Source organism: Saccostrea cucullata, unplaced genomic scaffold (genome assembly GCF_032062105.1).
Source record: "Saccostrea cucullata isolate Sc308-1 unplaced genomic scaffold, CSIRO_AGI_Scuc_v1 ctg4480, whole genome shotgun sequence".
NCBI classification, from domain to species: domain Eukaryota; kingdom Metazoa; phylum Mollusca; class Bivalvia; order Ostreida; family Ostreidae; genus Saccostrea; species Saccostrea cuccullata.
The window spans coordinates 26,552-52,013 of NW_026932491.1; the positions used below are offsets into that span (position 1 = coordinate 26,552).

General features: G+C 33.0%; 3 protein-coding genes and 1 long non-coding RNA gene across 5 annotated transcripts; all 4 read right to left on the reverse strand.

The window, feature by feature from the left end:
- Nucleotides 1-1,020: 1,020 nt before the first annotated feature.
- Nucleotides 1,021-6,237, reverse strand: LOC134235254 (uncharacterized). Its single transcript, XM_062717386.1, has 9 exons — nucleotides 6,124-6,237; nucleotides 5,487-5,582; nucleotides 5,098-5,181; nucleotides 4,559-4,654; nucleotides 3,997-4,092; nucleotides 3,425-3,520; nucleotides 2,860-2,955; nucleotides 1,248-1,364; nucleotides 1,021-1,131 (listed from the first exon to the last, which is right to left on the reverse strand). Exons 1-9 carry the CDS (start codon nucleotides 6,211-6,213, stop codon nucleotides 1,021-1,023), a joined length of 882 nt encoding a protein of 293 aa, XP_062573370.1. The 5' UTR covers nucleotides 6,214-6,237.
- A 4,264-nt stretch (nucleotides 6,238-10,501) lies between these two features.
- LOC134235259 (uncharacterized) lies at nucleotides 10,502-11,146 on the reverse strand. Its single transcript, XR_009985363.1, has 3 exons — nucleotides 11,088-11,146; nucleotides 10,817-10,894; nucleotides 10,502-10,566 (listed from the first exon to the last, which is right to left on the reverse strand). It is a non-coding gene; the product is annotated as an uncharacterized LOC134235259 (long non-coding RNA).
- A 5,107-nt stretch (nucleotides 11,147-16,253) lies between these two features.
- LOC134235258 (uncharacterized) lies at nucleotides 16,254-22,334 on the reverse strand. Of its 2 annotated transcripts, none has more exons than XM_062717390.1 (12): nucleotides 22,218-22,334; nucleotides 22,022-22,077; nucleotides 21,693-21,877; nucleotides 21,374-21,449; nucleotides 21,169-21,227; nucleotides 20,698-20,854; nucleotides 19,418-19,478; nucleotides 18,059-18,106; nucleotides 17,440-17,512; nucleotides 16,907-16,947; nucleotides 16,720-16,773; nucleotides 16,254-16,509 (listed from the first exon to the last, which is right to left on the reverse strand). In XM_062717390.1, exons 1-11 carry the CDS (start codon nucleotides 22,272-22,274, stop codon nucleotides 16,720-16,722), a joined length of 867 nt encoding a protein of 288 aa, XP_062573374.1. In that variant the 5' UTR covers nucleotides 22,275-22,334; the 3' UTR covers nucleotides 16,254-16,509. The 2 variants fall into 2 exon arrangements, with proteins under 2 accessions (XP_062573374.1, XP_062573373.1); XM_062717389.1 differs by having other exon boundaries at nucleotides 21,169-21,230.
- Nucleotides 22,282-23,422, reverse strand: LOC134235255 (uncharacterized). The gene is made up of 4 exons (XM_062717387.1): nucleotides 23,368-23,422; nucleotides 23,119-23,285; nucleotides 22,941-23,013; nucleotides 22,282-22,333 (listed from the first exon to the last, which is right to left on the reverse strand). Exons 1-4 carry the CDS (start codon nucleotides 23,403-23,405, stop codon nucleotides 22,282-22,284), a joined length of 330 nt encoding a protein of 109 aa, XP_062573371.1. The 5' UTR covers nucleotides 23,406-23,422.
- Nucleotides 23,423-25,462: the final 2,040 nt, after the last annotated feature.

Consider the following 25,462-nt stretch of genomic DNA (forward strand, 5'->3'; position numbering starts at 1 on the left):
TTGTTCCTGAGCAACCTTGCGCTCTATACATTTTAAAGCTAAAATTGTTGAAATTTCATCCATTTTGTCGTCTTTCTGAAAAAGGATATAAAATCGGACTAGTTTGTGACGTCATAAAAACAAAAATTGTGAATACACTGCTTTGACACTATAATATTTACTGTTAATTTATATTTCTCATACAATTTATTGAATTCAGCACATTTCAGGAAGTTTTCAAAATTTGACTTTTGTGGGGGCAAATATATGCAATATCCCGCATATAGTTCTTTGTCCGTTGTCTGTCATCGATGTTGGCATTAGACATCGTCTTTGTTGTAAACTTTTCCCATTTTCACCTCCAGAACCACTGTGCTAATTTGAAAATGAAACTCATGTGGAATCATTGTCAGGTGGTGTAGATTCACGTTTGTTCAAATCATCGCCCTCAAGGGTATAGGCCGGTGGGGCAAAAATGGACGATCCAAGTTTTAGAAAGGAGTATATAGGAAATATACTAAAAAAAAAGACCTGATCAAAAACAGCAAAACGATGATTGGTCATATTTACATGGAAACATGCTGAAGTAGTGTAGATTCAAGTTTACCAGATGCACAAGTGCCACACAGGACAAGTCCGTTCAAATTTAGAAGTGTTGAACGTAGAAACTCTGTCCTCAGTAGACTGATTAAAGTGTGGCTCTTCAAAAAATAAAAACAGACAAAACAATGATTTTAACAATAATCTATTATCAAATTTTTACCATAACATTTTTCTTCAAAATCAAACTTGAAGCAAAAGAGATGTTCAAGAAATGGTCTCTGGATGAATTTTCATATACTTTTTAAATGTCTATTTAAAGCCAAGAAACTTCATGATGCGTCTTTTGAGTCCTCTTCTTTTTGCAGGAAAGATTTTCTAAAAGAAAAATTAAAAAAAAACTTTGCAGACATATTTTTTGTTTCTGAAATGTTGTCTTCAAAAGACAGTCATATTTAGCAAAAATGTTACATGTAAATCTAACAATGTCCTCCAAAAGAACTAGATAACAGAGTGTGAGCTTACGTTTTCTTTGATAAGTTCATGGTTTTCATCTGAAGCCAGTGCAGAAGAGGCCATTGGAATGGACACGGGTTCTTTTTGCATTGCATTCTAAAGAGAAAGAATTAGTCAGTTTTGTATTTGTTAATAGATGTTATCTAAAAAAACTGATGTGTATTGAGCATCGCCTTTATACAGCATGAAATAAAAACTTGACTGAATTTTACCTGAGTATTGTCTTTAAAAAAATCCACGTTGAACAGAAAAAGCTTTCGGGGTACAAATGATTCAGCACTTTCATCATCTGTTATCTTCATTTTTGCCATGTATATATAGTTGGAATTCTTTAAATATAATATAATAAAAAGAATTAAGAAAATGCTAAATTCTGTGTAAGGCTAGCTGGTCTGAAAAAGAAATTGGGATGGACGACCTCAGAGAGCTTTACAGTGACACCCATAGAGAAGATTGTATATTTTTTCGCGCCAAGAAGTGCACTGTCTCCCCTTTTTCTACCAGATTATTGTACTCCTACAAAACTGTATGTACAAGTCAAAACATAAAACGCATTGGAACAAATTATCCTGTCATTAAATATGCTAATCCTATGGTATATTAGTATGATTACTGGGCGAAATTTTCGATAGTCTCAATTTCAAGCCCAGAAGGGCAATAAACAACGTAACAGTTTTGGGAAATGCTTTGCTGTGTAAGTAATGAAAGCATTTGTTAGGAACATGAGGTTCGTAATTTTTTTTTAAATACATGTACATGTAGCACCAGAAATAAATGGAAAGAGAAATCAAGAAACAGTGCACTTTTTTAAATATAATTTTTTCCAATGGGTGGCTCTACAACTCTTCGTCCATCCCATTTTTTTTTAAAGATGGCCAGCTACATATGCTATCACTGCAGAACTGTAGAATAATGATTTTTTTTTTTACCTTCGTCTTTGACCATGACGCTACAGATCCCGTAATGCAAAAAAAGGTGCAATTTACGGCGCAAGATTTTTTGCGCACTTTTGGGAGAGAATTTAATTCTCCACATTCCAGCATTGGTCAACCAAATATCTTTCGCTCCCGTATTCTAGACACATTCATTAACCAATCTCTATTTTTTATCCACCTCCCTACCCTTCATAGTCGTCTCTGAAAATGATTAACGCACGTGATTTGAATTGGCTTTTAAATTGCTGAAAATTCACCTCAAGCGAGTTTGTCGCTTGTAGAGACGAATATAAAAGGTCAGAAGGTGGATGAAATACACAGCTTGGTAAAAATGTGTCTAGAAAGAGGGAGTGAACGGTAGTTGATTGACCAATGCTGAAATGTGGAGAAATTCTCACCAAAAGTGCACAAAAAATCTTTCGCCGTAAATTGCACCTTTTTTACATTACGCGATCTGTAAAGTTATGGTCAAAGACAAATATATAAAACCATAACGCTACAGTTCTGCAGCTACACATGCTATAGAACTACAGTTAGTACTAGGCCACACCAATTTAATTTCTTGTGTGTCAGATATCTGATCAAAAAAGTACGGAAAGTGAGCAATTGAGTAATAACAAATACATTTTAAAGCAAAACATGTACTTTTGTTCTGCAAAATATTGCATAAATTTATAAAAATGTCGTTTGCGTGTCCAAATAACTCAGTCATCGATTTACAGATGAACTGTGGGACAGTTTCAATTGTCAAAACTTAACTAGAAATTTCAAACCTTATTTTAAGGAGGAGTGTAAAATATGATTTACAAATATTATAAAGTTAATTTGATATTCCTTTAGATAAATTATCTATAAAGTGTAATTAAATTACAATGTAATTACTTCCTACCAAAAGCTCTAAATGGACAGCTGCCATAATGGTTTTGGCTCTCTGCATCTCCGTTTGTTCTCGTACGTTAATACCAGCTCTTTTTTTAATCGTGTCCTAGTAAATAAAATTTTTATTGAACTAGATTTCCAAATTCTATTTTTTGGACAACTGATTTATCAGTTTAATTAAATATCTATAGACTGTATGATGATTTTATTAAATCATTAGGGAATGTACCAATTAATTGAGGAATTGGGATGCAAGATATATATTTTTCAATATATATACGTACTCTAAACGTATGGCTTATCTTTACAGCATGAAAGACCCATAGGAATAATTTCCATAAGGGAATAAATTGAGGATTTATGATCAAGTTAGATGACCCTAAAAATACCTCAGTCATCAATTTACAGATGAACTGTGGGACAGTTTTAATTTTTAAAACTTAAGTAGAAATTTCAAACCTTATTTTAAGGAGAAGTGTTAAATATAATTTACAAATATGATAACATTAATTTGATATTCCTTTGGATAAATTATCTATAAAGTGTAATTAAATTACTATGAAATCACTTCCTACCAAAAGCTCTGAATGGACAGCTGCCATGATAGTTTTGGCTCTCCGCATCTCCGTTTGTTCTCCCAAGTTGATACTGGCTCTTTTTTTAATTGTTTCCTAGTAAATAAAATTTTTATTGAACTAGATTTCCAAATTCTATTTTTTGGACAACTGATTTATCAGTTTAATTAAATATCTATAGACTGTATGATGATTTTATTAAATCATTAGGGAATTTACCAATTAATTGAGAAAGTAGGATGCAAGATATTTACTTTTCAATATATATACTATAAATGTATGGCTTATCTTTACTGCATGAAAGACCAATAGGAATAATTTCCATAAGGGAATAAATTGAATGAATTGATGATTGATGATAAAGTTAGATGACCCTAAAAACACCTCAGTCATCAATTTACAGATGAACTGTGGGACAGTTTTAATTTTTAAGACTTATAAGTAGAAATTTCAAACCTTATTTTGAAGAGGAGTGTTAAATATGATTTTCAAATATTATAACATTAATTTGATATTCCTTTGGATAAATTATCTATAAAGTGTAATTAAATTACAATAAAATCACTTCCTACCAAAAGCTCTGAATGGACCGCAGCCATGATGGTTTTGGCTCTCCGCATCTCCGTTTGTTCTCGCAAGTTAATACTGGCTCTTTTTTTCATTGTGTCCTAGTAAATAAAATTTTTATTGAACTAGATTTTCAAATTTTATTTGTTGGACAACTTATTTATCAGTTTAGTTAAATTTCTTTTTAACTGTATGATAATTTTATTAAATCATTAGGGAATGTACCAATTAATTGAGGAAGTGGGATGCAAGATATTTATTTTTCAATATATATACTCTAAACGTATGGCTTGTCTTTACAGCATGAAAGACCCTAAGGAATAATTTCCATAAGGGAATAAATTGAGGATTTATGATCAACTTAGATGACGCTAAAGATACCCCAGTCATCAATTTACAGATGAACTGTGGGACAGTTTTAATTTTTAAAACTGAAGTAGAAATTTCAAACCTTATTTTAAGGAGGAGTGTTAAATATGACTTACAAATATTATAACATTAATTTGATATTCCTTTGGATAAATTATCTATAAAGTGTGATTAAATTACAATGTAATCACTTCCTACCAAAAGCTCTGAATGGACCGCAGCCATGATGGTTTTGGCTCTCCGCATCTCTGTTTGTTCTCGCAAGTTAATACTGGCTCTTTTTTTCATTGTGTCCTAGTAAATAAATTTTTTATTAAACTAGATTTCCAAATTTTACTTTTTGGACAACTTATTTATCAGTTTAGTTAAATATCTATAGACTGTATGATGATTTTATTAAATCATAATCAATATATACCCAAACGTATGGCTTTTCTCTATAGAATGGCAGATCCATAAAAATTTCCATAAGGGAATCTGGAAATGGGATGTAACAAAACAGAAATTCTTTGACGGGCCCCAAAAGGGATCTGATATTACTCATGCATAACTTTACCGTACTATCAAAGGAAAAAATTCAAGATGTCTGGGGATTCAAGATATGTTTGTAAAATACTTAAAGAAGTGTCGGCATGTTCTTGTGACTAAGATTTATGCATGGTATTCAAGAAGGCAGTGTTTTAGATACTAAAATTCAACTGTATAGATAACACTTATACTTATATCACTGTACCTACCAAAAGCTCTCTGTGAAGAGGTTCTGTTTGTCGTATCTTTCTGGCCAATTCTCTCTGTATTTTCTTCACAATGGCTGCATTGTCCTATTAGAAAATGATAATCTAATGCATCAAAATTGTTATTTTTTAAAAACTCAAATGTTTTCACCTGAAAAGAAATTTGATTATTTATGGTGAAATTAGATGACCCTTAAAATAACTCAGTCATCAATTTACAGAAAAACTTAATTTGGGACAGTTTTAATTTTTAAAACTTAAGTAGAAATTTCAAACCTTATTTTAAAGAGGAGTGTAAAATATGCTTTAAAAATATGATAAGATTAATTTGATATTCTTTTCGATAAATTATCTATAAAGTGTGATTAAATTACAATGTAATCACTTCCTACCAAAAGCTCTGAATGGACTGCAGCCATGATGATTTTGGCCCTCCGCATCTCCGTTTGTTCTCGCAATTTAATACTGGCTCTTTTTTTCATTGTGTCCTAGTAAATAAAATTTTTATTAAACAAGATTTCCAAATTTTATTTGTTGGACAACTTGTTTATCAGTTTAATTAAATTTCTAAAGACTAAATGGTCATTTTATTAAATCATTAGGGGATGTACCAAGTAATTGGAGAAGTGGGATGCAAAATATTTATTATCCAATATACATGTATACTCTAAACATATATGGTTAATCTTTATAGCATGAAAGACGCATAGGTATAATTTTCATAAGGGAATAAATTGAAGATTTATGATTAATCTTTATAGCATGAAAGACCCATAGGAATAATTTCCATGAGGGAATAAATTGAAGATTTATGATAAAGTTAGATGACCCTAAAAATACCTCCGTCTTCAATTAACAGATGAACTGTGGGACAGTTTTAATAATTTTTAAAGCTTAAGTAGAAACTTCAAACCTTATTTTAAGGAAGAGTGTTAAATATGATTTACAAGTATGATAAAATTAATTTGATATTCCTTTAGATAAATTATCTATTAAGTGTAATTAAATTACAATGTAATCACTTCCTACCAAAAGCTCTAAATGGACAGCTGCCATGATGGTTTTGGCTCTCCGCATCTCCGTTTGTTCTGGCAAGTTAATACTGGCTCTTTTTTTCATTGTGTCCTAGTAAATAAAATTTTTATTAAACTAGATTTCAAAATTTTTCTTGTTGGACAACTTATTTATCAGTTTAATTAAATATCTATAGACTGTATGATGATTTTATTAAATCATCAGAGGATGTTCCAAGTAAATGGAAAAGTGGGATGCTAGATAATTTTTTTCAGTATATACCCTAACGTATGGCTTTTCTCTATAGAATAGCAGATCCATAGGAAATTTCCATAAGGGAATCTGAAAATTGGATGTAACAAAACAGAAATTCTTTGACGGGCCCCAAAAGGGATCTGTTATTGCTCATGCATTACTTTACAGTACTATCAAAGAAAAAATTCAAGATATCTGAGAATTCAAGATATGATCGTAAAATACTTAAAGAAGTCTTCGGCATGTTCAAATGACTATAACTTATGTGTGGCATTCAAGACTCATTACTTTACAGTACTATCAAAGAAAAAAATTCAAGATGTCTGAGGATTCAACATATGTTTGTAAAATACTTAAAGAAGTGTTGGCATATTCTTGTGACTAAGATTTATGCATGGTATTCAAGAAAGCAGTGTTTTAGATACTAAAATTCAACTGTATAGATAACACTTATACTTATATCATTGTACCTACCAAAAGCTCTCTGTGAACAGGATAAAATTAATTTGATATTCCTTTAGATAAATTATCCTTATTTTAATGGACAGCTGCCAGATGGTCCTGTTTGTCAGTATCTTAGAAAATGCCAATTCTCTTTGTATTTTGGCTTCACAATGGCTGCATTGTCCTATTAGAAAATGATAATCCAATGCACGAAAATTATTTTTAAAAATAGATCTTTTTCACCTGAAAAGAAATTTTATTATTTATGATGAAATTAATAATATTATTATAGTGTATTTTATTAGTTCAGTAAAATAATTTTCAATTGATAACATTTGTAAAATTATAAGTAAAATATTTTAAAAACTTGCTTTAAACTAAGTTTTAATCGTTGTTATTATTTTTCAATTTCATTATCATTTCGCATAGAAGAATTGATAATTAATGGTTATAAAAAAAAAGAGCTACAATCGGTACTCCCCATCCAGGGAGTGTGTAAGATACGAAAGGAAATCGTCGTGATTTTCCAGATAATAATGATGTGCACCTGGTAAAAGTGCTTGGTGAATAAAAAAAATTAAAAAGATGCCCAACTAGTAAACACTTGTTTGAAAATGTGATTAAATACAATGTAAACTTCCTACAGCAACTAGTAAACACTTGTTTGAAAAAGGCAGCTGCGAATGACACAAACATTTTTCAAAGTGCATTAAAACTGGGACCAAATTAACCCACTTTGAAAAAAAATTCTCAAAGTGCGTTAAATCTGGGACATACATTACTTTAGCATGTTCTTGTGACTAAGATTTATGCATGGTATTCACGAAGGCAGTGTTTTAGATACTAAAATTCAACTGTATAAATAACACTTATACTTATATCATTGTACCTACCAAAAGCTCTCTGTGAACAGGTCCTGTTTGTCGTATCTTTCTGGCCAATTGTCTTTGTATTTTCTTCACAATGGCTGCATTGTCCTATTAGAAAATGATAATCCAATGCACGAAAATTATTTTTAAAAATAGATCTTTTTCACTTTGAAATTAATAATATTATTAAAAAGTTCAGTAAAATAATTTTCAATTGATAACATTTGTAAAATTATGTAGTTTTAATCTGTTATTATTTTTCAATTTCATTATCATTTCGCATAGAAGAATTGATAATTAATGGTTATAAAAAAAAGAGCTACAATCGGTACTCCCCATAACGCACTTTGAAAAAATGACACAAACATTTTTCGTTAAATCTGGGACATACTAGACGCACTTTGAAAAAGTTTATGTACACTCTTAACGCACTTTGAAAAAATTCTCAAAGTGCGTTAAATTTGGGACATACTCAACGCACTTTGAAAAATTTTTTCAAAGTACGTTAAGAGTGTACATAAACTTTCTTTTTACCATGTGGAGATTTAACGCACTTTGAAAAAAAATATTATCTTATGCATAAAATGGCCCTGTAACTTTATCAATTAATTAACACGCCCTCCTTCCCATATCATACACCAAAATAAAGTACACATTTGGTGCTTTCATTTTCTTTAATAAAATTTCGTTTTGAGAATTGAGATATTGGAAAACAGGTTTGAGAAATTGCATTGTTCTTGAAATTTGCAGAAAACATGTCTATTTGACTACCTTCAGCAAAGAACTAAAATATGAGCACAGCCCACGATCCAAAAAATAAAACATGCTTTTTGATTTTCAGAAACAGAGCTTTCCTTACGTATTTGCATATTTTGAATCAGAGGTTAAGCTGTATATGAAATATTGAAAAAATGCTTCAACTTTAGGTCATTTTCAAAGGAATTTACAGGATATGGGGAAAATGACGCATTTTATGACATCATAATGCAAGGTCTAGATGGGAAATTACGTCACAATTAATAGATACGTGGTCACCAACACTCCAAGTGATAAATTACTGCATTTGAAAACTAAACTGAGCGGTTTTTATTTTTCAGAAATTCTCAGGGCCAAATAAGGCTCAATGTGGCTCTTGCTCTTTACATGTATTGATTTACTTTCATTGAGAACAAGAAGATGAGTATATAGAAGGTCTCTCAGTCAAACTCTTTTTTCTTATACATAGCTGTCGGTAGCAAATTGAAAGTGTCCCCCCAAGGTTAGCCCCAATTTTTAATGTCATTATGTATATCTTTGCAAAGTATTTGTGTGTAGACCCCCCCCCTGCTACCGATGTCTATGCTACACCCAGATAAATGTATTTGCATAAGTGGTATGACGATGAAAACTTTCAATAAATTTTAGTTTACATTAAATGGATCCCATGCAAACTTGAAAAAAATAAAGTACAGTGACACATTTAAGAGAGAAAGAACTTTCAATGTATGGAAAAATCAAAATCGCTCACTTTCACATCCGGAAAAATCATTTATCCCACCTAAGATTTTCAAATATACTGACCAAGACATACACATTTTTTTCAAAGTGCGTTAATATGGTCAATATCAACGCACTTTGAAAAGAAATTTTATTCTTACAAAGTGCGTTGATTTGGTCCCAAATTTAACACACTTTGAAAATTTTTTCAAGTGCGTAATTTTTCAAAATGCGTTGTAACAAAGCAACGATTTGATGCTCTGCATCAATTTTACTTGTTTGTAAAGTGTAATTGAATTAAGATGTAATCTCTTCCTACCACAAGCTCTGTAAAGGAGAAAGGCCGAAAACTGTCCCTTCTGTGAGAGAAAGAACTATAATAATCGAGGGCCCTACTTAGAACATTATTCTTTGTTCTAGAAAGTTTGTTTTTTAAAATGTGCAAAACAGGTAGCATACATACAATAAATTCATTGTTTATGGAATGGACAGTTACAAGAAAGCTGGGGGTGCACAGCAATTTGTTGAATAGCCATTGTGTTTCCAGATGCAAATAACAAAATTAAAGGTCTTTGTCTAAAGAATGGACAGTTACAGGTGGATTTCGGGGGATGGTAATATTTATAAAAGAATGCAACTCCTCAAACTAAGATTATATTTTGCGTTTTAAAAGCAAACATGTTTCCCTCCGCTGGAGAGAAAATATGACAGAATCGAAATCGAATTGAAACCAAAAGATGCATAATACCCGTGATATTTTGACCTGGAAATAGAGAATAGTAAGCGTAAAAGATTTTGATCCCCTTAAAACTTCTTTCCCATAGTATACTATAGTAGTAATTAGTAGTAAGTAATTTTTGGGGAGAAAGTGGAGGGAGCCCCTCCCCCTTCCCCTGTTGCTACATGCCTGACTCGATGGCTCTGAGTGTCGAGCATAGAACAGGATTTGCATCTCTTATCCAGCAAATGGTGGACTATCAAATATAAAGATTGTCTTAGGAATTCGTCATAAGGTCAATCCAAGTTTTCCTTTCTTTAACGTCACCCCTAAATTCGAAAACCTTTCTCTTTATCCAAAAAAATCCAACACAAACCAAAAGGGAAAAAACACATTTTCAGCACATTTCTAGAATACCTCATCATCATTTGAGAAACGTTGTAAATTAAGATCTCTGTTAGTTGTTTGAAACCCCAAAAATAAGGTTTGGTATTTGTTGATCTGTTGATAATTTTTGTGTTTTAAAAAATTTATTCTTAATTTCATAACCTCAAAACCAATCCGTCTGCGGAACTTGAATGGTCTAACTTTTATACATTAAATATATACAAAAGTCCTTACAATCAATTCCCGATGAACTTTTTTCATAATGCCCAGCACAGCCTTCTTTCTCTCTTCTTCCTCTGCTTCAAAAGCCTTGAACAAATAAAATTAATATAAAGTTTGAAAATAAATTCAATGAGTTTCATCCCATATTATATGTGAGCTAGTTAAAAGAAATCAAAATCGTTGTCCACAAAAAAATTTTTTTTTTTTTTTACCGAAACCGGAATCAAATTTGCTTAAGGCAATTCGTTCTTTGGTTTTATTATAATGACTGAATGATCATTTTATTTTTTTTTTAGCAAGTGTTTTATGTCATCCGACAAAAGTCAAATATGCTTACCTGCACCTTCATCTTCTCTTGACGTTCAACTTCCTCAGCCCAATTATACGAAAATTTCAAAATTTCGAGTTTGGTCTCCTGGAAGAAGATAAATAATGACAATGATCATTTGCATTTAATTTAATTATTGAAAAATTATTATAAAGAAGTAACAACAACAATGCCCAGCAATAAAAATGGAATACATCATTAATAAGAGCACTAATTTGTCATGTCATCATTTTCGACTTTGTATTGAAAAATAATAAAAGACACTGTTTTCTATACTCACCCCGTTGGTACTAAAATCAAGTATTTCACTGTAATCCATTTTCACATTGAAATAATTCTACAAAAGAAATTATGAAATGAAATTAATATACACTCCAAAGACATGCGTAAAAATTGTAATTCGGGAAATCTAATGGGAAAATGCAGCAAAAATTACATTTTTGTATTTCTCATACTAACCTCCGTTCCGCGCTCTACTTAGTTCCTCTGTTTATGGTGATAATTGTGACGTTAAACACAACATATACTTTTGTGACGTCAGTGAAATTGACTTTATTGGATGTTGTCTTGCATCATGTAACTATGACGTCATAATTAAAAAGGCTTACAATACCTGTCCAATATTGAAAAGATCAATTCATAATGTTAACAAGCAAAGCAGCAAATCGACCGCAGACAAAATTTAGCTTTTGAAAAAGCATTTTCACATTTTTAAAAGCATCCATGCAAGGAAAGCACAAGATATTCAAAGCTGACAGAGTGATCTTTTTTATTTCAGTGTGTCTTCAAAGCAAAAGAAATAAATAATCTTTGAAAAAAATTAAGTAGAAATTTCAGTGCATTTGCTCATCAAATAGATTCAGCTATAAATTCAATAATATATGTTAACATGTAAATGATAAGAATTTATTGTCATCAAAATGAAGATGTAGGCCTCTCAAAATGAACAATGTGCTGATACCCTGGATCTTTGTCACGTGATAATGTCCATGGTTTCTGCAGAGTATAGGCTGTGCTGCAAGCCGCGGTGCAAATTAAAATGTAGACAAAAAATATCATTGTGTCGTTTGCAGCTGTAGAGCAAATTTAAAACAATTTTTACTAGTAGTCTAAAAACTTCATAATTTTTATTCACCATGTGCACTTTTAACATATTATTATCCGGAAAACCATGACGATTTCCTATCATAACTTACACATTCCCAGGATGGGCAAACTCCATACAGTGTCAATTCTCCTACGAATAATGCTATAATAATGATATGGAGTTGTAGCGTAACGTAATACTGAGCTGTCTGGAGCTTGCAGGCTGGGGTGTAGCTGCAGATCTGTAGCTCTCCGAAAAAATATATATTGATAGACCGGACTATCAATATATATTTTTTCGGAGAGCTACAGATCTGCAGCTAGCTGGGGTGTATCTGTAGTAAACTCTTTTATATGACCATCAATTTTCAATTATCTGATGAGAAATGAAATTGAAGTATAATATATAATATCAACAATTAATTAAGGCAAGTTTTTTTTAAAATTTTTACTCATATTTATTTTTTCTTGTTATCGTTTAAAAACATTTTATTGAACTAATAAAAATAACGTCCCATTTCCCTATGATCACTTTCTAACTCAACCGCAACTAGATATTGAATTTCTGTAATAATGTTTGTTTATTTGTAAATAATTGTTTGAATTAAAAAGCACCATGAAAGAAAAATTGGCTTTGTAGGATACATCTTAATAAAATACAAAAGAAGCTAAAAACTAAATACATGTAATTTTTATGCTCGGTTTTCAAATGCATTGAAATATTGCATGCAACAGAAAGACAAAGTAGCTAGTTTTTGATATATATCAATTTTTTTAGATTAACATAACTTTGTACCGGTAGATACAAATACACTAATGTTTATTATATCCCTCGCTTGAAATGTGGGAGGGTATATAGTGATGGGGATGACCGTGCGTCCGTCCGTCCGTCCGTCCGTCTGTTCGTTACGCTTTGGGGTACCCATCTCTTATCCGCAACTCCTCTTATACTAATGAATGAAATTTAATGAGACTTTCACAAAATGTTTGTTACATAGTGTCATTGTGACCTCCTATTTTACTTTTTGTTCTGACACTTATTTCGGGTCTCCCGGAGCAAAACATGGCCTTAGCCATTTTAACCATATGGGAGGCGGGGGTATCATTTAGTGAGCTCAGTACCTTTAGTTTTTATTTTGCAACGTTAACACTATAAATGATAGAATGTGAACACATTGAAAAATAAAAAGTTATGTTTAAAATAATTCATAAAATATACTTTGCAACTTTATTTAAAGAGTAATTATTAACTACCAAATCAAAACTTACAAGCAAATAATAAAAAAAAACTTCAAGATATTCGAACCTAAAATGCTGCTTCGATGCGAGTCGAATCTAGCGGCAAACCAGTGTGGCTACCCGGGACACTGTACAAAATGGGTACGTATTTAAATCATTATTATTATACCCCCCCCCTCCCGTTTGAAAAGTGGTAGGGTATATAGTAACCGTGATGTCTGTCCGTCCGACGTCCGTACGTCAGTCTGTTACGCTTTGAGGTACTTACGTATCTCTTATCCGCAACTCTCATACCACTGAATGAAGTTTGATGAGACTTTCACAGAATTTTTATTACATAATGCCATTGTGACATCCTATTTTACCTTTTTTATTCGACACATATTTTGGGTTTCCCATAGCAAAACATTGACACTGCCATTATATACATATGGGAGGCGGGGTATCATTAACTAGTTTAAAACTACAGTCCTGTGCACTTGGACAATTTTCTCCCAGAAACTAAATAGGAAAAGTCAAGATTTTGGTTTATATTTCGGTCGTCTCTTCATTTTTCAAACAACTGGAACAAAGGTCCTCTTACGGTTAAAAATACACTGAAAACGCATTTCAATTTCATAAAAAGAAGACCCAGAAACAACAAAATTAATGAAAAAAATATGCCCACTCGTATATATGTTTCTGTAACCTTAATGATATACAGTACTTAGTTAAACAAACAATTAAAGCATAGCTTGGGTGCAAAATTGGACAGAAAAGACACTTGAAGTTGACAAATTTTTAAGGAATAATAGATATTTATGTCACTAAGAGTCATCTCTCTTATCAGAGTATCGATGAAGGTCATACGCAACGTAGTTTGCACTTTATTGGGTTCTTCCCTGGAGTTGAAGAGTTCCACTAAATAAAGGACCTGTGTGCAATATTTTTAATGTCTGGATTTGTACACCTCTTCTAATACAGTTTTTGATGAAAAAAGATCTGGAATTTATGTTTTGTAATTGTTATACATTTTTCTTTGAATAATGCAAAATTAAAAAAAAAAATTAATACTTTTCAAAACCCCTGGTAACGCATGCTGATTATTTTGTCTAAGAACATGCAATGGTATTATAAGTTTAAATTTAGAATATCTTTAAAAAATTATCAGTAGGTAAGGTACCTTGCGTATGTCCATAAATGGGCTGGGGGTTGTGGCCGTTTTCAGATTAGTTTGACCTCCTTTAGAAGAAGAGGTCCATATCAAGATATACAAAAATGATCAAAGAATATAGGCGTACAAGGCGAGGACAACCCCCAGCTCTGAGAAAAGACATTTCTCAATTCTAAAAGTTATATTTTTCAAAATTATACTGTTTATATCATCTTTTACACATTTAATTCTGTATTTCATTGTTTTAATATTTTATTAATAATTTATTTTTCATTCGTGTTTTTAAGATATATAAAAACAAAAAAGAAAAAGCTTCATGTATGATTCGAACTTTCTCCATAGCGCAGGGTTTGCTCAAAGACCGACCGCTTTAACCGCTACGCTACGAAGTATATGCATTATGGATGTCTGTCAGTGCGATTTAAAAGAACAGATTTTCTTGGAGCGTACATTTTTTCAGAATTTTTCGATTTTTATATAGAATGAGTTCAGATTCCATTTTTTGAACGAATGAAATAGATTTCGCATTTACGTTTCCATCATTTAAGCGTTAACGGAGAATGGACACTTGACCCATTCCTGTTCAAAATTCATTTTTTGTAGCTCTAGTAAACCCATTTTCCACTAAATATGCTTAGCTGTCCACTTTGAAATAAAGATTATCAAAAAATAAGTCGTTCGGTAGAATGAAAGAATGAAATGATTAAATGTTTTGAAGATGGCATTACTAAGAACATGAATGATTTTAGAAAAAAAAATATAACTTTTCTGTGAATTTTGAAAATTGAGAAACATTTTGTCTCATAGCGGGGGATTGTCCACGCCTTAAACGCCCTCTTTCTTTTAAAACTAAATTCTATGAAAATTTTCTTTGCCAGATTATGTATTATATAAATGAACCATAAAAAACTATATTAGTAAACTAAAAGTATTGTACTGTCGATATCTTGTGGGTTTGACATTTAATTCGGTTCGCAAGTATCTAAAATCAACCCAGAATGCTGAATCCGGTTGGAGACAGAGAATTCCCAGTTTTCGTAATGGCGCCTGTTGTAACGTTTTCCTGTAAAATATATCAAAATCGTACAAAAGCCTGCATGGAAAACCCCAGATATTTCGGACTACTGCAATAAATAAATTAATCTCTGTTAAGTCTCTTTTTGTGGCAAGATTTAATGCACTCAGATGGAGTAGTCTTTTAAAAGAATTTTACAGATAACTACGGCAACATCATAATCTTATCAAGACAATTACTAATTCAGTGTAGTCTACTAGATTGTCAAGTTAATTAAATTAAAATCAGACCAAACTGTAAGAGGAATAAAGCTTATGTTCTGAAAGTATTTCTCAGAAAGAGCATAGCGCATTTGGTAGTCACTTTCGCCTACTCTAGTAGTAATTTTTCAAAAGATTAATGGCTCCGTGATCGTGAGTTCGTATCTCGGCCGCGACTGACCTAGTCGTTAAAATGGGTAGCAACTGTTCCTTCGCCATGCGCTCGGCACTTTGAAGTGAAAGTTGCGGGTCCTTCGGATGAGACCTTAAAAACCGAGGCCCCTTGTCAGCGGCAGGCGTTGGCGCGATAAAGATCCCTCACTGAGTGCGGAGTAAAGGTCAAAATTTGAAGCCCTTCACCGGCATACGATGACGTCTCAATATGTGAAAAATTCTCGAGAGGGACCTTAAACAATATACAATCAATCAATCAAAAGATCAATGATAAATTTTAATGGAATGTTTATTGAGAATTAATTATCAACAAAAACAGTAAAGGTTAACAAATAAAGTGATAATTATTGTAAACTTAACCTACATAATAAATAACAAATCAATGTATATTAAAAATATATATACAAAAAATACAACTTTTTAATAATATCAGATTGTAAAAATATTAACTTGTAAACAATATCAAAAATACATCTTCTTATTATGTAAATGATCAAAAAATATATCTTATGGAACATAAGCAATCTGAGACATTCAAATAACAACATAAAAATGTTAACAATATGTACATTATATTACAAAACTCTTCATTAGTTAAATTTTGATAATTATATAATAAATAGTATATCATGATAGATGATAATTCATGATTAATCAATGCTTGCACGGACACCGATGAGATATGTGCTTACACCTTGAGAGAGCAGATTTGGAAATGTCTACTAACTGCAGCAAAATTATAAAACACTTTTCACCATTTCTCTTACTCTAAGTCCTGTAAAAAGAAGATAATTCAAACAATATTAAAACTTGTATGAAGAATACAATTAGGAACATGCATAAATTTTATTCACTCAAAATAAACTTTTTTTAAAATAAAATCTGATTTCCTTAACATTTGTTGATAAAATTGTTTATAAAAAGTTTTAATTGTTGAAAAAGTTAGAGGCTCTAGTCAACTGCCAAAATTTTTTTTAACACAAACCTAAGAGTATAGATGACTAGGTCTCTCATCTACTAAAGGACGTTGTAATGAAAACTGCAAGAAAAAAAAGTTTAAGGTTAATTTTTTTTGGTTCACCTTAAATTAACTCAATACAATTAATCAAGTTATGAAGGACACCCCCCCACCCCCCTCCCCCCCCCCCCCCCAAAAAAAAAACCACACTTACATTATCCTTATTTCTTGATGTGCGTCCAGACCTCCGATCGTCTGAAATAAAGACAGGAATATTAGGTGTACTCATTTCTGCTCTCTACATTTAAGAATTCTGTCCTGCACTTATGAACAGATTTCTTTATACCAAGACCTAATGTTTGCAATCAATAGCAACATGCAATAAAACATTTGAACACACTCTCAGTTCCCAGTCAAAATTTAGACGGAAACTTAAAAAAAAAAAAAAATTCATAAAGATCTGATTTTTTAGTATCACTATTTTAATTCAAATATATTAACCAAAAAATTATTTCATTTGCTCTTTTGAGTCATATATATATTTGCAACTGAACTTCAAATTCAAAAGTTTGTAGTTTACCATGTGAACAAAAATTATAAAATGTGTCAATACAGCGTGTTCTGTAAATTGTAATGTCAGGCAAGTCATTTTTTTTCTTTGAGACACATGTAATTAAAATGACTTGGGAATTAATTATATTCAAGTAATGCCATTTTAAATGCAATTGTTATACAAATTGAGATTACCTTGTAGATGGTCCAGAACAGGATATAAGCGTGGGTAGCTGGGTGGTATACCATTACGTAGGGTAGGTCTTATCTATAAGAAACATTATAAAATCAGAATGAAATCATGAACATTTTTCACAAGGTCACTTTCCCTGGTCTCCCCTCTTCAGTCTTATCATCAGTTCATGAATGTACTTTGTTTGAATACCAATTATGAATGAAAGTCTCTCCATTTTAAAGTTCATTATTTCAAGGTCAATGTTAGGCAAAGACAATCAATCATGCACATCTGAGCATGGTTTTATTTCTTTTTTTTAAATGTTCAAAATGAATTTTTAAAGTTGTGTATGGTACTGTTAAGGTTCAGAATTGTCTTACTCAAATCTTATCAGAGGCCCGTTCAACAGCACAAGCATTGGCGAACATTTCTGTTGGAGGTATACAGAATTTTGGCAAGCGCTCACAAATGTTCGCTCTGTTGAACAGGCCTCTAGTTGGATAATTTAAGTACATGTGTATCTACCATGCTAACATTTCAAATGAATGCTACTGTATCTTTAATGAACAACTAAACAGTTAAACAGTTAAGGTCATTATAACACTGCAATCAATATCATAGGGGAAATATGGTATTTACCTGTGAATTGGGTTGTCTAATGGGTCCTATAGGTTGTTGAAAGGCCATCTGCAGAAAAACAAATATTTTCATGCATATATTTCAAATCTCTTAGGAAATTAACATTGTGGAGGGGGGTGGGGTGGGAAATGGATGCTCCCCCTCCCCAAGTCATATTCCAACTCACCACTACAAGCAAGTATATGGTCTTTTATATATCAAAATCATGAATGTTGTGCAATTTAACCTAGCTAATATAAAGGGACTAATAAATATATTTTCTTTAATCAAAGGTAAAACTGTTTTAGATTTTGTAAGATTTGCATCATACTTTCAATCTGATATCTGGGGGAGGAAATAAAATTTGAATCTCCAAACAGCCCCATTCCTCAAGGGTGTAAAACCCTGCAGGGGGTCAGGGTCTAGTTGCTGGTGGATTTTTAGCAAATTACAAGGTGCATCCTTTTGAAATATACTTACAATGTCAGCCTTTTTAATCCCTAGTATTTAGTTATTTCAACTTGATGCATATCAATCAAGGATTCCAAGTAGAATTCACCTTTCAAATTTTCTTGGTCATCAACAACAACACTCTCAAGTATGAATTCATTTCAACTTATTTCAATCAAGGGTTCTAAGGTAAAGCCAAGACACAACCTTCAACATCTCATTCCCCATAGACCTTGAACTCTAGGACATAACCTTGAGTAAAGATCAGAACAGCAAGTTAGGGTTTGTCCATTCAAAGATTTCACAATTATTGCCAACTGGTCTCCAATTTACTTAATCTCAGTACATGTACCATGTGACCTTGAAGCTTGATATGTGACCTTGAAATAATATCACAACCTACTGGACATCAAACATACTCTAGTTGCAAGTTTATTTCAATCAAAGCCCTGACATTTTTAATCAGGTACTAGAAAGATGTGCAGAAAAACATGCCAACTTCAATATCTCATACTTTTGGGGAGACCCCTGTAATTCTACACAGCAATAGTCCTAGAAAATAGTCTTTAGATTGCTCAATTAAAGGTAAGCAATGTTCAAGCATACATACTGTAGAGCGAGGTTATTTTAGCGGGGTGCTTATTTCAGCTTATTTTAGCATTTTGGTAGTAGCCGGCTAAAATTTTAATCGCTAAAATTATCAATGTTCTTCTTAGTGTTCTTTTACAATGTGTTTAAACCATGTGTTCACTAAATTAAATTACGTCAATGCTGGTTATACCTTTCAGCTAGCAAAACACCAATTATTACACCCGCCAAGAAAACCTGCTATACTAGTGTACTTATGGTGAAACACAAAGTTACAGTGTAATACATTTTTTAAAGTGGAAAAGATTAAAATTTTTTTTTAATAATCTAACACTGACTTACCCTATCTCTGTTTGAAGGATTCCTAAACTGTGGGCTAATGGCATAGTTCTGAATTCTTTCCCTAAAAATATAATTTTACAATCATAATAAATTTCAAAACATAAAGAAATCTCTTGTAATAAGAGATCCATAGTACAAATTGTTCTTTATCAAGTACAAATTAAATGATCATATTACAGTCCTCTTCTTATTTATTTCGATTATGAACTGGAGTTTCTGGTTACAAGAAATAGAACAAGAGGCCCATGGGCCACATTGCTCACCTGAGAAGCTTTGAACATTCCGTTCTTTACCAGATTTCCCCTTGTTATACACATTGTGACCCCACCCTACCCAACTGACCATAATTTAAACAATTTGAAATCTACACTACCATAGGATGCTTTGATTCAACATAGTAAAACTTTGATTCCCAATTGTGGCCCCGCCCTACCCCCGGGGGTGACATGATTAGAACAATTTAGAATCTACACTATCCCAGGATGCTTCCACATAAGTTTCTGCTTTTCTGGCCCAGTGGTTCTTGCGAAGAAGATTTTTCCTATATATTTCTATGTAAAACTTTGATTCCCCATTGTGGCCCCGCCCAACCCCCGGGGATCATGATTTGAACAAATTAGAATCTACGCTACCCCGGGATGCTTCCACATAAGTTTCAGCTTTTCTGGCTCAGTGGTTCTTTATAAGAAGATTTTCAAAGATTTTTCCTATATATTGCTATGTAAAACTTTGATCCCCCATTATGGCCCTGCCCAACCCCCGGGGGTCATGACTTTAACAATTTGGAATCTACACTACCCTGGGATGCTTCCACATAAGTTTCAGCTTTTCTGGCCCAATGGTTCTTGAGAAGAAGATTTTTCCTATATATTTCTATGTAAAACTTTGATTCCCTATTGTAGCCACGCCCTATCCCCGGGGGTCATGATTTTTACAATTTAGAATCTGCACTACCTAAGGATGCTTCCACATAAGTTTCAGCTTTTCTGGCCAAATGGTTCTTGAGAAGATTTTTTAATGACCCCCCCCATTTTTTTGCCTTTCTTGATTATCTCCCCTTGTGAGGGGACTTGGCCCTTCATTTTCACAATTTAAATTCCCCTTCATATAAGGATGCCTAGTACCAAGTTTGGTCAAAATTGGCCCAGTGGTTCTTCAGAAGAAGTCGAAAATGTGAAAAGTTTACAGACGGACAGACAGACGGACGGACGGACGACGGACAAAATGTGATCAGAAAAGCTCACTTGAGCCTTCGGCTCAGGTGAGCTGAAAACACCAACCTTTGTACTTTCCAGTGATGCCACTTCCTGCAAAGAAGAACACCAAGAACAATAATGAGGGCAAGGAAAAGGGCCCCCAGGGGGACTGCTACCCCCACCCCCACAAGGATCTGCTTGTCCTCTGTGATTGCTGTCAGTGTGCTTGAAACAACAGCAACTGTAAATGAGAAACATTTTGTTACCCTCCAGTTATGAACATTGTTCAATTGCATTGCAAGTGTAAAGTATAAGAAGACATGATACCATATATGTGGAAATTTTAGCGAGGTGCAAATTTAGCGATTTGTCCTTAAAAACAGGTTATTTATTTTTAGCGAGATGTTATTTTAGTGATTTTAAAATGCACATTAAAGAAGCTATTACAATTCAGACACAAATAATTTTTAGCGATATTCATTTTTAGTGAAATTCGGCACCCTCGCTAATTATTAAATCCTCGCTAAAAATTCTACTTATACCATATTCTGATACCTGTTGATGTTTTGGTCGTCAGAAGGACAGTTGTTGTAGAGGGAATTACAGTCGTACTTCTCCTATAATGAAATGTCAATAATGGTGTTACCATAGAAACAAAAAATAAATTCTTAGTTTAATTTATCAAATTTATAATTCAATATTTCTTGATCCAAAGAAGGCAATATTTTAAATTTTTATAACTAAAGAAAAACCTACTTACATCAGACAATTCCACCAGCCTGAAGACTCCATTATACAGGTTGCATTTTCGGTGCAAGTCTTGCACACTACTGGAACTGTAAAACAGAATAATTAAGGTTTTTTTTTTGCTAAAAGCTAAAATGAATGTAAATTTATTGCTTTAGCAAAGATGCATTGTGGTTTACATCAATTGTGAATACTACATCATTATTAATGAAAAATTTATAACAGAGTTTTCTTAAAAATTCTATATTTTTTCTAAGTCAACAGAGGGATAGTACATTACATTATAAAGAAGACAACAATGGCAGTGTGTTTTATGCAAACAATAAACTTACCATCTTGTGTTCCATCAAAGATGTCTGTATTCCTTAACAAAGGTACACAGCTACCACCAAGAGTTATGCACCCTACAGTGTCGATTCTCTCATTGACCCTGCTGGCAATCAGGGTCACAAAATCTGGGTCAGATGAAGTTTTCAGGAAGACTGTCACATGTAATTTTGTTCCAGTGGAAAAAGCCCTGAAATGCACAAACCTGTCATCAGCATAATGTAACAAATTAGTTTAGAGCTGCCAATTAAATGTCCTGTTTATTCTTGAAGTAGGAAAAACTTTAAATTCGTATTAATTAATTAATAATTCTTGAACACGTTGAATCACTCACGATATTGTTGACAACTGGACTCTGTCTACCACTGTCAGGTTCAGTAGTCCATTCAGCTGAAAAAGATCATCACCAAGTTCTTGAATCAAAGATACTGCATTTCATTCAGCTAGTACTTTCATGTGGTTAAAGAAACTTGCACTTTTCTTTCGCTTCATACTATTGGAGCTAGCCAGAAAGCATAATTTATACTTACAGTTGAAATAACTGAGTTCTCAAACAAGGCATACTTTATATCCACTGTATCTGCCATAAACGCTTCATAACTCTGGGTTACTGTTATTTTCAGAGGAACTGCATTCCTGGTGCTTACTAAAACAAAATTGAAAATTAACAAAAAGCTATTAAACTGAGTAAAAACTATCGAAATAAATCCAAACAATAAATGATGTTTTTCATTAGAAGAATCACTTTTCAGAGACAATTATCATCGATACATTTAGATTATGTGTAACTTACCTGAAATTGGTCTGTCAAAAGAAGAAAAACAAGAAATTTAATACATGCTGATATTAATGTTATAATCTTAAGGATCTACTTCTAAATTCATTTTTATTAGTATTTATTTTGTGTATTTGTCATAGACCTCAAGATCTTAACCATTGGTAGAATCTGAACCTCTTAGGTGTAAAGACAAATTATTGTGAGGCTGGATATTTCTAACATGCAAATAAAATGGTTGGTTTACAGTATATGAGGCATGGCTTCTCCATTACCCATATATAGCCTCATACCTTGCATTCCATTGGACAAATAAACAGAAAAATAACAAATTCTTTAGAAGACTTAAATTATTGGGAAAAAATTGGAAATAAACTATTCTTCTATGAAAAAAAAATATTTCCGAAATTTACAGAAAAGAGAGATTATAAATATTGTCTTCAGAAAAGCTTATTTTGGCATTTATATAAATTCTTACCTGCATACATAGGTGTAATCCACCTGGATGTAACACTTTTCAGTGGGTAGACAAAATAAACATGGGGCAGGCTCTACAAAATTAACATATTACCAGTATGTATAAATTAGGCCAAAGTAACCCCATCACGTTGATAATGAGCTATTGTGTCCAGATCCTACCGAGTTAGAAAACTTACTATAAAGTACTGATACAACAGGGCTTTGTAGTACGCTATATTTAGTTCCCTGTAGCTGTACTCCTGTTTGGTACATGTTCTGTAGAACTGTACTCAACTCAGCCTCCAACTTTGTCGTGAGATTTGTATTAAACTTCACTTGTAGATTAAACACAGTACTGCTCTCACTGTAAACACAAAGCAAAAACATGATTAACTTACACTGTATCTGAACGATGCTTATTATTCACAAATGTCATACCAACTTACCTTATTCCTATAATCTTAACTGACTTCAGATTCTGCATGTTGACAAAAAAGGTCTGAGTCTAGATAAAGATAAATAAGAGATAACTCACTGGAATGACATTGTAAACCTATAGGGTTTAGCACAGACATATTGTTTGAACATTTTAAACTTAGACAATATTAATATCATAATCATTTTTAGTTATTAGCAGTGAAAGTAAAATGATATAAAGGTTTATTAAATCAGAATGTATATTATTAGTGACGCAAATTCAGTGACTTTATAATTGGAACAAGAGTCCCATGGGCCACATCGCTCACCTGAGAAGCTTTGACCATTCTGTTCTTTACCAGATTTCCCCCTTGTTATACATAATGCATCCCCACCCTACCCCACTGATCATAATTTAGACATTTTGAAATCTACACTACCCCATGATCCTTCCATGGGCACATATGTTTCAGCTTTTTTGGCCCAGTGGTTCCTGAGAAGAAGATTTTCAAAGATTTTTCCTATATATTTCTATGTAAAACTCTGATTCCCTATAATGGCCCCGCCCTTCCCCCGGGGGTCATGATTCCTACAATTTAGAATTTACACTACCCCAGAATGCTTCCACATAAGCTTCACTTTTTCTGGCCCAGTGGTTCTTGAGAAGAAGATTTTCAAAGATTTTTCCTATATATTTCTATATTAAACTTTGATTCCCCATTGTGGCCCCGCCCTTCCCCCTGGTGTCATGATTTGAACAATTTAGAATCTACATTATACCAGGATGCTTCCACATAAGTTTCAGCTTTTCTGGCCCAGTGGTTCTTGAGAAGAAGATTTTCAAAGATTTTTCCTATATATTTCTATGTAAAACTTTGATACCCTATTGTGGCCCCGCCCTTCCCCCGGGGGTCATGATTTGAACAATTTAGAATCTACACTATACCAGGATGCTTCCACATAAGTTTCAGCTTTTCTGGCCCAGTGGTTCCTGAGAAGAAGATTTTCAAAGATTTCTCCTATATATTTCTATGTAAAACTTTGATTCCCTATAATGGCCCCGCCCTTCCCCCGGGGGGTCATGATTCCTACAATTTAGAATTTACACTACCCCAGAATGCTTCCACATAAGCTTCACTTTTTCTGGCCCAGGGGTTCTTGAGAATAAGATTTTCAAAGATTTTTCCTATATATTTCTATATAAAACTTTGATTCCCCATTGTGGCCCCGCCCTTCCCCCGGGGGTAATTATTTGAACAATTTAATATCTACACTACCTGAGTATGCTTCCATATAAGATTCAGCTTTACTGGCCCAGTGGTTCTGGAGAAAAAGATTTTCAAAGATTTTTCCTATATATTTCTATCTAAAACTTTGATTCCCCATTGTGGCCCCGCCCTTCCCCCGGGGGTCATGATGTGAACAATTTAGAATCTACACTATACCAGGATGCTTCCACATAAGTTTCAGCTTTTCTGCCCCAGTGGTTCTTGAGAAGAAGATTTTTTAATGACCCAACCCTATTTTTGTCTTTTCTTGATTATCTCCCCTTGCGAGGGGATATGTCCCTCCATTTTAACAATTTAAATTTCCCTTCACCCAAGGATGCTTTGTACCAAGTTTGGTCAAAATTGGCCCAGTGGTTCTTGAGAAGAAGTCGAAAATGTGAAAAGTTTACAGACGGACAGACAGACGGACGGACGGACAGACAGACAGACGGACGGACGGACGACGGACAAAATGTGATCAGAAAAGCTCACTTGAGCCTTCGGCTCAGGTGAGCTAAAAAGGACTTTAATTTTGTAAACAATTATTATCTTGTCAAAACAAATTGGATTTTGTTGTTGTTCAAATGCACTATAATTTGGTAGATCATTTTGTAATGAAATTGATCCGAATAGACCAATCAAGCCCATCGATAGTAAGCTATAAAATTTGAACGGAAATACAATGGTATTATTAAGAGTTTTGACTAAGAGCAATAAAATTGGGAACTTTGAAGTAAATAAGTAAAAGAGCTTAAGGCTAGAACTCCTGTGGTGCAGGGATGGGGACTGAGCCCATAAATATTAGTAATGAGTATTTACCTGCATTTAAGGGTGGTGCCATGTTGGGGTTCATAGG

Coding starts and splice junctions, on each gene's coding strand:
- LOC134235255 (XM_062717387.1), bottom strand. CDS start 23,405: ATGCAGAATCTGAAGTCAGTTAAGATTATAGGAATAAG. Junction 23,014..23,118: donor TGTTGTATCAGTACTTTATA/GTAAGTTTTCTA, acceptor TTAATTTTGTAG/AGCCTGCCCCATGTTTATTT. Junction 22,334..22,940: donor GATTACACCTATGTATGCAG/GTAAGAATTTAT, acceptor ATTTTGTTTTAG/TAAGCACCAGGAATGCAGTT.
- LOC134235254 (XM_062717386.1), bottom strand. CDS start 6,213: ATGAAAAAAAGAGCCAGTATTAACTTGCCAGAACAAACGGAGATGCGG. Junction 5,583..6,123: donor CTGTCCATTTAGAGCTTTTG/GTAGGAAGTGAT, acceptor TTTATTTACTAG/GACACAATGAAAAAAAGAGC. Junction 5,182..5,486: donor CAGTCCATTCAGAGCTTTTG/GTAGGAAGTGAT, acceptor ATTTTCTAATAG/GACAATGCAGCCATTGTGAA.
- LOC134235258 (XM_062717389.1), bottom strand. CDS start 22,274: ATGGCAGATACAGTGGATATAAAGTATGCCTTGTTTGAGAACTCAGTT. Junction 21,878..22,021: donor GTCCAGTTGTCAACAATATC/GTGAGTGATTCA, acceptor TGTGCATTTCAG/GGCTTTTTCCACTGGAACAA. Junction 17,513..18,058: donor TTAGACAACCCAATTCACAG/GTAAATACCATA, acceptor TGTTTCTTATAG/ATAAGACCTACCCTACGTAA.